The following is a 17,192-nucleotide window of genomic DNA, read 5'->3' as shown; positions in this document are numbered from 1 at the left end:
CTTTCTCTTCATTTTGAGAACTATAGAGCAAAAGCAATGGGGACCAAGAAGCTTATTAATTCATTTACTGAAAATAACTGACTTGATATGTCTAACCGTTTACAGGGTTCCTGCACACTTTTTAAAGTCAAATTTAAGGCTTTTTAAGACCTAAAGAAATCAAAATTAATACCGTACATTAGGGGTGTGCAATATTGACAAAAATATATTTCAATATTTTCAACATTTTGTTAATATTTAGATAATATTTTACTGATTGTGTTTTTGTGCTGGTGCCATGGCTGGTTTAGGCCTGTTGTTGACAGCTGATTTACGAAGATATTAATATTTTTCATATTCTATGCAGTGGTCAGTTCACAGCAGTGACAGAAATACATTTTTTTAATTAAGGGGCAATATTTGCCACCTTAAATTGATTTCCAGGGGCATTTTCACCTATATATGGACATTTTTTCTAAACTTATTTAGAGTTATGCATCACCTTTTATGTCAAATACTAACATTCAAATTATACAGTAATTATACTTATTTATACAATAATACTTCATTATGCAATAATTATACAGTACCACTGTTACCAGTCAAATTAATTAATTCAATCAAAATCCATCTTTGCAGTGCAGAGGTGACACAGAAGTGGCATTAATATATTTACACTCCATTTACAATTGCATAAATAAAGCTATGAGATTTTTTTAAATCAATATTTAAATATGAAATTATTTCTAATTTTAACGTTTTAATTAAAGGATACTTTAAATATGAAACTAAAACCGCCAGTAGGCGGCGGCAAGTCCCTGTAAGAGGGATTCATTCATTCAAACGATTTGTTCAAACGGCTGATTTATTCGGGAAAGAAGCAAGTGATTCGTTCAAAACGCGGATTTCAGTCAATAAATCATCGCTGTGTTGCATTGAGACTCTGCTACGGTTTCATTATGAAATTCTAGTCGGCGAAATAAAGGGAAAACAAACAATATTGACAATATTGTGTCTAAAAAGTAACTCCCAATGTTAACTTATTGTTAATTTAACTGTTGTATAACATAAATATCACAGTTGCAATTGTGCACGGGAAAACGGCACTCTTGCTGATGTGATATTCTAATATAAGAACATAATATGATATAAATATAAGACAAAAACTAATTTGGGGACATAGCCTATATGAACTGCACACAGCAGTGAAAGGACGATAGACAAATGCTATGTCAGCTCACAGTGCCTCGTAGGCTACATAGTTAAAACAATGATTACAATATCATAATAGACAATACACATCGCACACCCCATACGCACATAAAGAATGAACTTACAACTGAACTGACATTTACCAACTTTCTTCTTCTCTCCTCTCTCGCGTGCAGGAGACAGGCGTTATTCTGCCGCGATTCCCGCGAATGTGATGCGAATTGTCACGTGAAAATGCAAATCCACAAAGATAGAAAAATAAAAAATAATACGCATACAACGATAGCAAAAAACAGTTTTGTAAAAATTATTTCAAACTCCACATTTAGGGGGGCCACAAGGGGGGCCAAGCTTTTTGTCACAGGGGCACGGGCCCCCCTGGCCCCCCCTCTAGAACCGCCACTGCGGGCAGTGTATATAAACCTGAAGGAATATTAAAGTAATAAAAAATCCATGTCATGACCGCTTTAATGAGCATCATTAAATCTTGTTAGTCCACCTGGCTCAATTGAAGGTGAAATAAACCTAGCAGGGAAATGTGGTTTATGTTGCCGTTACAACAACTAGACCGAGCTGTAAACCTCTCCTTCTTTCCGTCACAGCTCTGGGTTTATCACCGATCCAGCAAGCTGCCATCCAATTGTTCCTGGGGAATGATGCCAATGCCATCGTCTGTCTCGAGGAAGCGGTCGATACATGCCCTTCTCCTCCACAACTCATTCTTCTCGGGAGGGCGTTGATAAGGGAACACAGGTTCACAGTGAGTCCGAGACCCATGCAGGGTGTATCTCAGTCATGCTCTGTCTGGCAGAACAAAGCCAGCAAAACACCAAACAAACTTCTCCAAAGACACCAACACACACAAGTGATTATTAGTAATACTTTTTTCAGCAGTTTTAGAAGTACACTAAGGTGATAAACTAGAGGATGTGCATTACAATTATTTTTGCAGTTATATACACTACTGTACAAACTTTTTTCAGCAGTTAAATTTTTTTGCGTTTTTGAAAGAAATCTCTTATGCTCAGCAAGGCTGTATTTATTTGATCAGAAATATTATAAAACAGTAATATTGTGAAATATCATTACAATTTATTAGCCTGGATGCCAGCCGAACTTAGCCCCGCCCACAACATTTGAGGATGGGAAGTTCGGTCTGGACTTGATCCGTTGCGAAGCAAGTATTCCCGAACCAGAGCTGTTCGGACCAATCAAATTGTCAGGGCGGGGTTTATACGATGATGGACAGATGATCAACCGTAACGTAATCATCCACATCACCAAAGAGCACTTGGGTTGAATTCGTTTACAACAAAGGATGGCTGCCGCTGGAGAATTTAGATGTGTAGATTCAGCCATTGCGTCTGTTATAGAAGATGTATACAGCGCATTTATTTTAAAAGAGGAACAGAGAACTGCGTTCAAGGCATTTGTCGATCGGAAAGATGTTTTTGCCATCCTTCCTACAGGATTCGATCTATCCAATTGAGTGCAGAGGCATTTTTTTTTCCTGGTTAGGTTGAAACACGCTCCATAATCATAGCCCAATGGGCCAGTATCAGACTCACATTCTGACTAGAATCTGAGTATGACGACGTCAGGCTAACAATTATTAGCGACAAGGTGGCCGTTAAGTGAACTGCAGCCAAAGGAGTGAACGTCATTCAATGCCCCGATATACTCATGGCGAAGTTCTTTTTCATTCTTTGCTAAGATGTAAAAACAAGTTGAAAATACCTTTGCAGCGATATGCTTTTAACGAACATCCAGGCGCTGTCCACGCTGCTGAGAGTGACGTTTAGATGAATATGTAATATGTGCTGTGCGCTTTCCTCTCAATTATAGCAATAAGCCCCAAGAGGCCATGGTTAATAGTGAATTTAGAACAGCTAAGAGGCATTATCATGCATAAAAACCCCGTAGTTGTAAACCACGGCTTCACAGGGCTTATTGCTATAATAAAATGGTTAGTCCATAAAAACTTTTATTTTATGGTTTATGTCATAGGTTTATGTTTGTAGAGGAATTTACAATGGCTTTGAACGTGGCTCAACCAATCAGAATCAAGGACCGGAACTATCTGTTTTATAAAACAAAATAAACACAACAAAAATGACAGCGGTAAGAAAACAGTAGTTAAGAAAGCATGTGATCATAGCGATGTGGTTATGTTTGCACAACCTCTGCAATTTACTGGCATCATGACTACTTATGAAGTCATTCAAATAACACTGTTATGATAGTTTGATTATGAAGTATATTTTAGACTATAGATTATATACAATCAGGTGAAAAAGAAATAACGCCATTTTGAATTCTATGGTTTTATGTTTCAGGACATAATAAAAAAATGATCTGGTCCATGGCAGGATGAACAACAACATATAATATATTTCACCATGTCATTTTTTATTTAATAAAAACTAGGCCAAAATGGAAAAGATATGTGTAACAAACTAAGTACACCCTTACTGCTTCCGTAGGAATTAAGAGGGTAAGCAGCATTCAGGTGCTGCCAGTGCCGCTGCTAGCCATTTTGGTGCCCTAAGCATAATTCCTTTATGATGCCCCCCCGCCCCCCCTAAAAAAAAACATTTTCATTTAGGATTTTCATTTAGGGGGGCTAAGCCCCCAATGAGGGTATAATTTATAAAAAAAATTAAAAAGCTAAAAAGTAACACTTTAAATTAGGGTCTAATGCTTACTATTAACTAGTTTCATTACCATGCAATGGCATGGTTTTATAATCACTGGGATCCCGAATTTGAGGCAGGTTAGTTAGGGGTGTTCGGGGGAAATTTTGGATTTTTCTGAACTACAGATGTGCATTTTAAGATGTTGTGAAGGCAAAAAAAAAATAAAAAATTCAATAACAACAGCTTTAAAACCATGTCAGTGGGCAGCTGATTATTTTTCTCTCCTCATCAGCATCACACTCTTTTTCTCTTTGTTTTTATCTTGCCCTGTCTCTTCCCCTCCTAAAGTTGGCTTTTTTAATTTACTAAAGGTTACAATTTGTATTTTATTCTCAATATGTACACATTCATTATAAATCCTGTGCCTAACATGATGAAAACGGCTTTGTTCATGTTTCTTGTCTCCTCACAATGACAGTAGCCTAAACTATTACACTAGGCTACATGTTACATAGGCCTATTTTCAGTTCAAAATAGCGAAATTAGACAAAACTATATTAGTTTGGCTAATTATTTTTTGTCATTCGTTTAACATTTATGACCTAAAAAAAACTGTCAAATAAAGTTAAGTTTAGCTACTTACATCTTATCTCGCACTTGACCGTACACTGAAGCGTCGAGTTGCACTGTTAAAATTCGCGCTCAGCGTCTGTGAACAAAGCCCGCCTACTTTGATTTGATTGGTCATCTCAAATATTCTGACATTGACGAGCAGTGACAGACCAATGAGGCTCAGATGAACACACACATGAACACACACACACACACACACACACACACACACACACACCCTGTCCTGTGTTTCTGACGTGCTCTCTGTCTCTGCTCGGCGCCGCTGCGGAATGAAGAGGAAGAACGCGCTGAATCTGATTATAACAAGAAGTTTGATGATTGGTTTTTCATTAGGCTATTTTTGGTGCCCCCTCAGCACTTGGTGCCCTACGCACAGCGCGTGATGCGCGTGGTGGGAGCGGCGGCGCTGGGTGCTGCTAATCAAATGTGTGATCACCTCTATAAAAGCAGAAGTTTTGGCAGTTTGCTGGTCTGGAGCATTCAGGTGTGTTTTAACACAATTCCAAGAAAGACATCAACAATGATCTTAGAGAAGCAATTGTTGCTTCCATCAATCTGAGAAGGGTTACACTGCCATTTCCAAACAATCTGAAGTCCATTATTCTACAGTAAGGAAGATTATTCACAAGTGGAAAACATTCAAGAAAATTGGCAATCTTCCCAGGAGTAGACGTCCCAGCAAATTCACCCCAAGGTCAGACTATGCAATGTAATGCAAAGTTAGGCGAAAACTAAACAGCATATCAGCACAAACACCTCGTATCAACTGTTCATCACGCTGATGGAGGTGTGATGATTTTTGGCCACCTTGTAGTCATTTAGTCGACCATGAACTCCTCTGTATACTAAAGTATTCTAGAGTCAAATGTGAGGCCATATACAGTATCCTAAGTCTAAAGCTTGGCCAAAATTGGGACATGCAACAGGACAATGATCCCAAGCACACCAGCAAATCTACAACAGAATGGCTGAAGAAGAAAAGAATCAAGGAGTTGCACTGGCCCCGTCAAAGTCCAGACCTCAACCCGACTGAATAAGAGAGCTCTGCATAAACAAATGCCCACAAACCCCAATGAATTGAAGCAAACTTGTAAAGAAGAGCGAGCCAAAATCCTTCAGAACGATGTGAGAGACTGATACGGTCATACAGAAAACGATTTCCTCAACTTATTGCGGCTAAAAGCAATTGAATCATAGGGTGTATTTAGTTTGTTTCCCATGACTTTTCCATTTTGTCTTTATTTTTGTTAAATAAATAATGACACAATGTAATATGTAACTTGTTGTTGTTCATCTGAGGTTGTATTTACCTAACTTTAAGACCTGCTAAAGACCAGATGAGTTTTATTATGTTCTTCTGATACGTTAAATCATAAAATTCTAAAAGGCGTCCTTTCTTTCTCACATGACTGTAGATCTGGCTGTGTGAGACTGGTTTGAATTAATCCCTTTTCTTTGTATGACACATTGACATAACAGTACAAAATATTTCGGCATTATCCTAAACATTATTTAAGCATTCATTTTCTATTTGAATATGTTGTAAATTGTCATTTATTCCTGTGATGGCAATGCCAAGGTCATTGGTTGGATTCCATTAGAATGCATGAAATTATAAAATTTATAATGCAATGTAAGTCGCTTTGTATAAAAGCATTTGCCAAATTCATAAATATAAATGAAAAAGTCAGTATTATCTTTCACCGTTCTATAACTTCCATAACTCTGATAAAGTATCTTTGTTTGTCTGTTAATCTATCAATGCTGCAAGTTTTCCTAGGTTTATATTTTGTCATACACAGGAAGCAGTGGACAGTTTCAGAAAGGCCCTGTCACGTCTGGGTACCAATACAACTAAACTCAAAACTGCACAAGAGGCTGAGGAGGTCTTTTATCTTATCGGCATATGCTACATGACACAAATGCTTTCGTTACAGGTAATAAAATCAACAGTAAAGTCAACATTAACCCAATTTACTCTATTTGCTTTCTCAATGCACGTTTTCTGAGTATTATTATGCGTGATTCACATCCAAAAAGGATAACAGAGAAGTAGCATTTTATCGTTCTAAAGATGTGATAGTTAAAAACTAAACAGATAGTAACACAGCCGTGTCTGTCACTATTCTCTCTTCACCTTTTTTTTAATTTAGGAGTGTGAAGACTCTCTCCTCCTCAAAGCTTTAGATGCTTTTAACAGCACTCTGAGCATGAACCCAGACCATGCTGAGGCTCTCCATCAGAGAGGTCTGTGCCGCGTGTATCTACAAGACTCCACAGGTGTTCAGGACTTTAACAGAGCACTCCAAATCAACCCTAACCTCTATCAGGTACACCTTGATTCAAGCTCAATGCTTGGTCTGTCTGAACTGATATTATTCTGTGCATCATCATATTCCAATGTTCAGACTTTTTTCTTTTTCAAGGTGCATCTAAGCCGAGCTGCCCTTTATGGGTCTGAAGGACGATATGCAAAGGCTGTACTCGACTGTAATGAAGCTATCAGGATCCAGCCCAAGTGTGTCAGAGCATACTTGTATAAAGGAGCTCTTAAATTCTATTTGAAAGTTAGTAAAAATAGCACCGTTCTGAGCTTAATTATCTCTCACTTGAGGCTGATGCTCTCTGTGATATTTGAGAGAAATGTGGTGCATTTGTCATCTTGTTTAAGGCATACAAGAGTGCAGTGGAGGATCTGACAATGGCGATCTATATCGACAGCACCTGTTCATTTGCTTACTACAACCGCGCCATATGTTTTCAGGAACTGCGGGATTATGAGCTGGTGACGTTGTTTCTTTTCATCCGCTTTTTCAAATCAGCAATGTATGCAGGATCATATATACAGAAACGTATACAAACGCAGGATGTCGTTTCGTGACAATTGCACTTCTGCATTTGCATTTAAATGCATATTTGTTCTCTTCCTCCGCATTATTTCTCTTTAATCTTCCAGGCTATCAGAGACTACAGCATTACGCTTCTTTTGGACTGTAAGACGGAGCTCGAGCTCAAAGTGTTGATAAACCGTGGCCTTCTCTATGTGGAGCTGAATGACTATAGCAGTGCCCTTCAGGTAGGCCAGTTTTATAAAGAAAAATTAAAAAGCTTTGATTGCATCAGGCAGCTGTATCTCAATAATCTGTTCTTCTCAAGGATTGTGAAAGCATAGTCAATGAATCATATGTGTGAGGTTTTTCTTATTTCTGTATTTCTTTTCAAAGCCAACATCAAATACCATTTGCAACACATTTTTATATCCATAAATAGACATGTTTTAAAATGAAACAGGATATTTATGATTTTGTGTTATATTGACTTTAATAACATTATCATATAGAAGCATTAGTTTTAATAATCTTATTAGTAGTATTATGTTTTTGTGTGTGAAAAAAATGTTTCAGTAAAAATGATTGTGTTTTGTTGTAGGATTTTAAGGCAGCAGCAAAGAACCGACCAGAGGATGTAATAATTCACCAATCACTAGGAGTCATTCACCACAGGTGTGCATTCATTTTTTGTTATTATTGTGTGTGATTGATCATAGTCACAGTGTTAAATTCCCAAGCTTAAGTTGAGAACCATTTGCATTTAGCAGTCAGATCATAATATCTTCTCCACAGCATGTTAAACTTCTATTGTTTAAAATACAAAAAAAGAAGGCTTTAGCCCTCTGAGACACCATCATGGCAGTTCATGTGGTTTTCTTCACTGAGAACTAACAATTCATTGAATTTAGATTAGTTTTCATTCTGCTCTTTATAGTGAAATGTTGAATGCGCCACAGTAAAGAGGTGATTTATATAATATCGATCTGTATGTCGTCGTGTTGTGGAAAATCGAATCTTTGAAATACATTTTTTTTAAATGACGTTAATGTAAAGTTGCAAAAAACTGAGAAAAAAAATGACATGCGTATTCTAAGAGGGGGAAAAATGGTCATCATGTAAAACTAAATTATTTATGGCTGCTTTTGACACAAGAAGCTTGGAATATTGTAGCACATGAGCTCAAGGGAAATATTAACAATTAATTACAACTCGTTATAATAATTATAAATATTTGGATCAGTTACCTTAACTTGTATGTAACTTGATGTAGCAGAATTAATACTCAGTCAATTAACTTGTTCGTCCAGCGAACACTTAGTATTAATCGTCTATCAACTCGGAATGAGGGTTTTTTTCGTGGCCACAGAAAAATAACCCTTCTTACTGGGTATGTTACTACAGAGCCTGTAGCTGTGATCGCATTGTTACTTTGTTTTGCAAGTAGGGACCACAGAATCAACACTCACGTGTATGTGCACATACGTTTTATTGAACTAAATCACAAACGCATAACTAGTCTAAACAAACACATACTGTACACACAAATTACGCATACATGGGTAAAATGTAAAGTTAAAGTTAATTGAATGAAACTGAAACAGGGGAATGAATCTATGGATCCGTAAGATTCAGTTAACCACCTGAACAGAACCATCAGCACCTTGGTAACCTCTGTTTAGTTAGTTAAATGTACTTGCGATGCCTTAGCCGTTGAACGAGCATCCGGATGCAGTCTCAGATGAAAGTCTTGATGGTTCAATAGTTCAATAGTAGAGGTGGAGGTACAAATATGTTAATTCTATTTTAAATATATTATAAAATGTCATTTATTAAAGTTGAATTTTCAACATCATTTCTCCAGTCTTCAGTGTCACATGATCCTTCAGAAATCATTCTAATATGACGATTTGCTGCTCAAGAAACATTTCTTTTTATTATCAATGTTGAAAACAGTTGTGCTGCTTTTCACGGACCCAAACTATTGAACTGTTGAATACGACCCCTTTATTATTAAATCAAAATAACTTTTCAGAGGAGATTATTTGTATTTGTCTTCTCATTTGCATGAGTGTGAGTGGAAGAACACTCTAAGGACTACAACATTTATTGTTGTCCTGAAATCTCGTATGACATTTATGAATATTTATTGATGCTCTCTGTGAACTGTTCCAGTTATCATGCAGATCTGCTTTTAAATGGTGAATTCAGAGCATATCTATTATTTTTATTGATCAACACTCAAAAATTGCTGTGCTTTCAGAATGCATTTAGACCTACTTCTATCAAATTAACAGCCTATGACAGACAGGACATCTCATCTCTGTTCAGGGACTATAAAATGTAAAATATCTTACTTAGTAGTTCACTGACAAGACAAAACATTGCTCTCTGACCTGTCATTTTATTGAAAAAAAGAAAGGTTTTCAGATCCATAGGAGTCGACATTTGCACATTTTCATTGACTGAAAAGAGCACTCTCTAATAAATGGCTCTTCACAAGATCAATACAGAAAAGCGGCAATTGCAGGGTGGGATTTTTTATCTTTTAAGCTGTGACTTCTGGGTGAATTCAATGCTTACAATGGGAATGGTGCACAGCTTGTTTGAAAAGGTATGAAAGCCTTTCAAGCTATTAGAGAGGTAGTTTTTACAGACTGTTCAAGGCAAAGTTCACAATTAAACAGACAACTAATATTCATGTGCAAACAGAATTAGGACACATCATTAAGTGTAATAATCTGCTTCCTTTCTCTGTTTTCAAGGCTCGGCCAGTTACAAGAGGCTGTAAATGCTTATAGCGAAGCTATAAGACTTGATCCCTTCTTGCAGGATTCTCATGTGGGCAGAGGCAAAGTTTTCATGGATTATGGGGACAATAACGGCAGGAAAAAAGCCCAAAAGGACTTCCTCTCAGCCCTGCATCTCAATCCACTCTGCTTGAGTGCGCGCATTTGCCTGGCATACAACTTGCAGGTAGTATAAAAATAATTGCCTTGCTTCTTTTTATTTCTCACAGGTTGATCTTTCACAGCTTAACTGACTTAGAGAAGTTCCCAACTGTTTCATTTAAGTATCTGTTTTATTCATGCTTCACCTAAAATAAATTTAAAAACTAAAAAAATGACGTGGATAGCAGAGCTCTGATAATTTGCTCTTGGGAGAATCTGAGATCACTGAATTTTGAATGCAGACTTTTATATTTTGGCAAATCTGAGCACAGTTGTAGTCTCTTTTGTATCTTTAGAGGAGACAAGATAACTGTTTTTCCCATTTGGAGAAACATCCTAGAAGCAGGAGATTTAAGCAGTCTCCTTTAACCTCAGATGCAGTTGAATTTAGTTGTGTGCAAAGATCAGGCATTAGGCAAGGCAAAGCAAGTTTATTTACATAGCACATTTCATACACTATGGCAATTCAAAGTGCTCTACATAGAAAGGAATAAAAATAATCACAAAATAAAAGCAAGGAAAATTAAAACAGTTATTCAAAATGCTTTACATAGAAAGGAATTAAAATAATCTAAAATAATCCAATTACTATGGGCAACTATGAATCGCAAATAAAATCTCTCTACTGTCTCAGTTGTGTCACATAGACATCAATGAGGTTAAAAGGAGACTGCTTAAATCTCCTGCTTCTACGATGTTTCTCCAGATGGGAAAAACAGTTATCTTGTCTCCTCTAAAGATCCAGAAGAGACTACAACTGTGCTCAGATTTGCCAGGATATAAAAGTCTGCAAATGGCAATTCAAAGTGCTTTGCATAGAAAATAAGCACAAAATAAAAGCAAGGGAAATTAAAACAGTTGTAAAAGGAATTAAAAGAGATAAAGGATACAGTTATTAAATTAATTAATTAATTAATTAATTAAAGTAGTAAAAAGATGATACATAGAATAAATTTCTCATCTGGCAAAACGCCGGTGTATCTTATTTTGCTCTCTTACCCAATTCTCAGTGCCATTTGAGTTCAGTTTATAATCAAAAGGAAGAATACAGTGCAGTCAGTCGGACGTACAGTGGATACAGTTATAAAAATAATTAAAAGAGATAAATTGGCAAAACATTGGTGTATCATATTTTGTACAGCTGCTTGTTAAACTGTGAGATTATCCCATGTGGATTGTACTGTGTCTGTGGTGATCTTTCGTCACGCCTAGTAAAAAATCTCCAATAGACCCGATTTTTCCCTAAAATCGGACAGGAGGAGCTCTAGGACTGACTCCTCGGGTTCACTGCCCCATCAGTCCGCACCCCAAAAAAACCATTTGTTCGGAAGCTCTAGGATTTGAGTCAATGCAGTCCGCACCCCACAAAACCTCGAGTTTAATTGGCACATCAAACTCACTACTCCACCACAGACCCAGGTCATCAGCATGGTTTCATCTCTCAATTTCTCCAAGTAATTTATGTTTGTCTCTTATCCAATTTTCAGTGCCATTTGAGTTTAGAATCAAAAGGAGGATGCAGAAATAAAATACAGTGTAATCAGTCGGACGTACAGTGGCACAGTACTCATTCAGTAAATGCACAGCTAAACAGATGTGTTTTGAGTCTGGATTTGAATGTACTTTAGGAGCACATCTGATCTCTTCTGGAAGCTGGTTCCAGATGCGGCTGGCATAATAGCTAAAAGCGGACTCGCCATGCTTAGGGTGAACCCTTGGTATTTCTAGCTGACGTGATCCTAATGATCTGAGTGATCTGTTAGGTTTAGTAATATCTGCAATGTATTGAGGTCCTAGGCCATTGGAGTGATTTATATACCAGTAATAATACTTTAAAATCAATCCTAAATGTAACTGGGAGCCAGTGTAAAGATCTGAGGACTGGTGTGATATGTTCATATTTTCTGGTTCTGCTCAGAATCCTGGCATTCTGTATGAGCTGCAACTGTCTTATGGTCTTTTTGGGAAGGCCAGTGAGGAGTCCATTACAATAATCCACCCTGCTGGTGATGAAAGCATGAACAAGTTTTTCTAAGTCTTGTCTGGAAACAAAGCATCTAATTCTTGCAATATTTTTGATATGATAGTATGCTGATTTAGTTCTTGCTTTGACATGACTACTGAAGCTAAGGTCTGACTCCTGAATCACACCGAGGTTCCTGAATTGATTTTTAGTTGTTTGACCCCTAGCGTCAAGGTATGCGTTCACCTTGAGAACTTCATCTTTGTTTCCAAACGCAATGACTTCAGTTTTGTCTTTGTTTAACTGAAGAAAGTTTTGCCACATCCAACTGTTGACTTCATCAATGCATTGGCACTGGGAGTCATTGTCACTGGGAGTCATTCATAAATCATTTTATTATACAATTTTGGCTTGTAATACACATAATTATAATTATGAAAAGAAAGCTGAATCACAAGAAAGTAATCATAACTGACAATAAATTATTGACAACATCATTAGTTGTTTTAAAATGGATCAGTTACAGAATTATTAAAATATTTTGCACAATCATTCTTGTTGGTCTACTTCAAAGCTTGACATCTAAATAACAAACAATTCTATATTATAAACATCTTCTTAAGCATCTATGCTTAATAAATCCTATCTGTAACCTTGGAAATCTTAATCTCTACAAGTCTCCCGAGGCATGGCTTCTCCTCTATTAAATTTCACACAAAAGAAGACCTTTGTTTGACTCATCTGGCATGTTTGGTATCTTTAATCTGTATGCAGTCTCCGACTTAGTTGTTCAATTCTCATTTTAACCTTTCTCTATTAAATGTGGAAGTACCAATGGCTGATGCCCAGAGACAAACCACAGAAGATTAGGTTAACAGTAGGAGATAAACAAGGATATATCTGATTCCTATTGGTATTCATCCTGGCCCTCATTATCTGTCTCTTCTCTGTGCCTCTGAGAGAAAGGTATCTTCCAGACAGCCTGTTGCCTCTCGAGTCTATTGATTTCCACTAAGCCATGTCAATATCTTATCCTCTGCGGCAGGTTTTGGGATTCTTCCAGAGAGCCTGGAATCAGTTCACTGTGGCTGTAGAGGTAAACCCTAAAAACTGGGCTGCGTATGAAGGCAGAGCTGTCACCAGTCTACAGATGGACAACATGTTTGCAGCCCTGCAGGATATAAACTCTGCTATAAAGGTTGTTTTGGAGAATGATTTCTTCCTGTATGTTTATTTTTTTTAGCTCTGTTATAGTGTATATTCAGCAAGGATGCATTAAATTGATCAAAAGTGACAGAAAAGATGTATTTAATGTATATAATGATACAAAAATACTAACATGCCTTAGACTTTTGCACAGTACTGTATATTAATTAATGTTTTACAAAAATGTCTTGGCCATTTTTTTCCCATTCAATGAAAATTCATTTTTCATTTTTGAGTGAATTATTTCTTTAATTCCTCTTTTCTTTTACCTTTTTAGTATAACCCTCTCGCAGAACAGCTCTTCACAAACCGAGGTCTGATCCAACAGTTCATGGGGGATAAATCTAGTGCCATGAAGGACTACCAGACCGCCATCAGCCTCAACCCGGGATATGCCCTCGCTTACTTTAACACTGCCAACCTCTTCTTTTACAACGGACAGTTTGAGCAGGTAAAACCCCAGGCAGTTCACTACTGACACACTATTCTCTTTAGACTCTCTAATCGAGAGCCACGGAGATATTTAGTGAGACTGGTTTTTTTCTTCTGGGACACAGGCATGTGAGTTCTACACCCGAGCTTTTGAGCTGGACCCCTCAGATGAGTCTGTCATTCTGAACCGAGCCATCACTCACGCTCTGTTGCGGAAGGTCACAGAATCCCTGCAGGATTTCAATGAGGCTCTCTGCCTTAACCCGCTATCTGCACATGCCTACTTTAACCGAGCCAACCTATACTGCTCTCTCAGACAGTTCCAATCAGCCGAGAGGGACCTTACACAAGGTGAGCTGTAGGAGGTTGAGTTCCCTGCCACTTTCTACCATATTCTAGACACTCATACATCATTATGTCCCCTCAAGTCTACTTAATCCCCTGATGTACTTCAAGCGAAATTGAAGATGAACTGGTGTGACATAGTTTTGAACAAAATCAAGGCAAAACAAATTTAGCTTGAAGTTTGTTTAGTTAGAAAAATCTTGTCAAAGAACTTTCAGAAAAAGTTCACTTCGGCTGGTAAACACCTTCAAACTACCAATGATTCATGACGATTACGTAATAGGTAGGTGTGGCTCTGTGGCTCCACCTTCTTTGACATGGAAACCTTTTCCGGTTCATTTCTTCGGCTCAGTCCATCGAGGTCAAATACAAGTAAAAACACGAACACACTGGAGAGACACTTTTATAGTACAAATTGTAGTAAGTCACATTGAAAGCGACACTGACACTTTTTTCATGTTTTATACTGTAAAGCTGCTTGCTTCAAAGCAATCTATTATATAAATTAACGTGACTTAAATTAAGTGCTCAATTGCAGAGCTTGTGCAGACATATCCACGTGGTTATGTTCATAATCTTTCTTAATTGCTGTCATTTTTGCTGTTTTTTTTTGTTTTTTTTTTATTGAGAGGAAAGCATGCAGCACACATTTACATATTCATCTAAACGCCGCTCTCAGCAGCGTGGGCGATGTCAGGATGTTTGATGACAGTATACTGCTGCTCAGGTATTCCATACTTCTTTTTACCCCTAAGCGGAGAATGAAAAAGAACTTTGGTGTAAGTATATTGGGGCCTTTATAATGTCAGTCAAAGATTTTTTACAAAGGACTTGCCGTAGCTCGATTCAAAACGGTAATCTTGTAATAATGTTTTTAATTCCAGTGGTACTGGTGGATTTCCACGGGAAATTCAAGCGTGTCTTTGCGTCATTACGTCACATCTGTACACATAAAGAAGGAGTCTCGGCTAGTATAAGCTATATTGCGTGTGAGGATGTTGGAGGTGGAGATTTATAGCCTTTTCTCACAGCACTTGATATAATTAAACTTATCAATTTGATGGCGGATCCAGAAAGGTTCAAACGACAATCCCCAGTGACAACTGGAGATTCACCCGTTGTAAAATGCAAAAGACTTCGGAGAGGCTACAGAAAAAAAGAGAATTTTATTTTTCGAATAATAATTACATGATATCGAATATTTGTGCACACCCCTAGTACTGACACTCTGCTCTGGTGTATCAAATCAAGCACTCCGTGGTAATCACTGGTAAACTGTCTGACCAATCAGGTGTTTGTCATGAGAAGTGTATACCACAAAAGAGCTATGGTTTGCAGACAGTTATAAGAGTTGATGTTACAAATACATTTTTTGAATATACTTTGTAAACTCATTGTCCCTTTAGCTCAGAGAGGTTTATTTTCCCTCAATACGTTTTCTCAATTGTTTTGTTTATTGGTCTAATTCTGGTTTCTCTTTCTAATAAACCTTGCATTTGGTTAGTCACTCAATTAATTATCTTGTGCTTAATTCCCACCCTTCTGTTGCATTGATAAGGAGTTATCACAAACTAAGACTGTTTAGTTGTGCTATCTTACAATCAATATAGTAAATGTAAGGTATCGCCGATGTATTGGTTAAAACTTGAAGTGGCGATGAGGTCTTAATGTATGCAAGGGGTCTTAAAGGTATTAAATTTAATTCCATGATTCCTGTTGTAAGGATGGTCCACTGAAGGCAAGTTTGTAGAGAACCCAAGTGCAGTTTATTTACAGAACGTGCAAACATAACATAAAACAAAGGCATGACATGGCATGAACTCAAAACATAAACGTGGACGCTTACCAACAGTGTCTAGTTGTCTAGACAACTAATGACTAGACAAGGGACACCTGTGAACAATGAAACAATGAACCAATGACAACACAGAACACATGGCTGGCTCATGAGAGGCGACGGCCATTTTTGGACAAAACTCTGGCGTGGTGGCGGCCATCTTGGCCGAGTTGAGTGTGCTACCCACACACTCAAAATAGGAGGAGTGCTGTATCTTGCGGAGCTGACTCAGGCGTGGCGGCCATCCTGTCCGAAGACACAGGCACGGCTGACATGATGTGAACAGTCTCTGACTCAGCATGCATGATGTGAACAGTCTCTGGCTCGGCAGGCATGGCGTGAAGAGACTCAGACATGGCAGGCATGACGTGAAGAGACTCAGGCTTGGCGGATACTGCGGGTTTGCGGGGCTCCTCCTCCGCAAAACCCACAGTAAATGAGGAACCGCTCAATAACAGGGCATAGTCTATATATTGTGCAAGAGACCAATGAATTTCCCCCCAGGCAGCTGGGAGCAAACGGGCTCATTCAAAACCGACCTTAAAAATGTCCTTGAGGGCCACATCATTAAAGTCCACCAGGTGAGAGTTTTCACAAAACTTCACCTCATGGTCCTCTAGTGGTGAGGTCTCCTTGACGGAGTCGTAAGAGATAAACTGCTGGGTTCATGGTTGTAGGTCACTGGATGGTCACAAGGATGGTCCACTGAAGGCAAGTTTGTAGAAAACCCAAGTGCAGTTTATTTACAGAACATGATCAAACATAAATCAAAGGCATGGTATGAACTCCAAACATAAACGTGGACATGACGCTTATCAACACTGGTAACAGGAAACAATACTTGACAAAGGCACATGGCAAACATGAGGGCTTAAATACACAAGGACTAATGACTAGACAAGGGACACCTGTGAACAATGAACCAATGACAACACAGAACACATGGCTGGATCACATGACTGACATGAAACCGGAACATGAAACAAAACCAAATCGTGACACCTGTATATACCCTGTTATTCTTATTTGCTGAATGAAAGTATTCATTTCTTTAGAAATGTTTTTTACTGACCCCAAACTTTTGAATGGTAATGCATATGTTGTTTTCAGTGCTTATCATTTTTGTTATCAGTGCTTATCAATGATAGTGCTTATCATTAATCATTCAGT

At 37.9% G+C, this 17,192-nt stretch overlaps 1 protein-coding gene across 2 annotated transcripts in view; it reads left to right on the top strand.

The window, feature by feature from the left end:
* ttc6 (tetratricopeptide repeat domain 6) overlaps positions 1-17,192 on the top strand; it is a 45,755-nt gene that overhangs the window by 26,914 nt on the left and 1,649 nt on the right. For both annotated transcript variants that reach the window (XM_056256084.1, XM_056256085.1), the window contains exons 19-29: positions 1,794-1,951; positions 6,263-6,397; positions 6,614-6,790; positions 6,887-7,027; positions 7,132-7,245; positions 7,417-7,536; positions 7,890-7,963; positions 10,054-10,264; positions 13,248-13,400; positions 13,686-13,859; positions 13,966-14,191. In XM_056256084.1, the coding sequence (XP_056112059.1) occupies positions 1,794-1,951; positions 6,263-6,397; positions 6,614-6,790; positions 6,887-7,027; positions 7,132-7,245; positions 7,417-7,536; positions 7,890-7,963; positions 10,054-10,264; positions 13,248-13,400; positions 13,686-13,859; positions 13,966-14,191 (1,683 nt within the window). The remainder of the gene's footprint in view (positions 1-1,793; positions 1,952-6,262; positions 6,398-6,613; positions 6,791-6,886; positions 7,028-7,131; positions 7,246-7,416; positions 7,537-7,889; positions 7,964-10,053; positions 10,265-13,247; positions 13,401-13,685; positions 13,860-13,965; positions 14,192-17,192) is intronic.

Source organism: Rhinichthys klamathensis, unplaced genomic scaffold (genome assembly GCF_029890125.1).
Source record: "Rhinichthys klamathensis goyatoka isolate OS25496 unplaced genomic scaffold, OSU_Roscu_1.1 h1tg000123l_1, whole genome shotgun sequence".
NCBI classification, from domain to species: Eukaryota; Metazoa; Chordata; class Actinopteri; order Cypriniformes; family Leuciscidae; genus Rhinichthys; species Rhinichthys klamathensis.
This window is presented reverse-complemented; position numbering and strand designations above follow the sequence as displayed.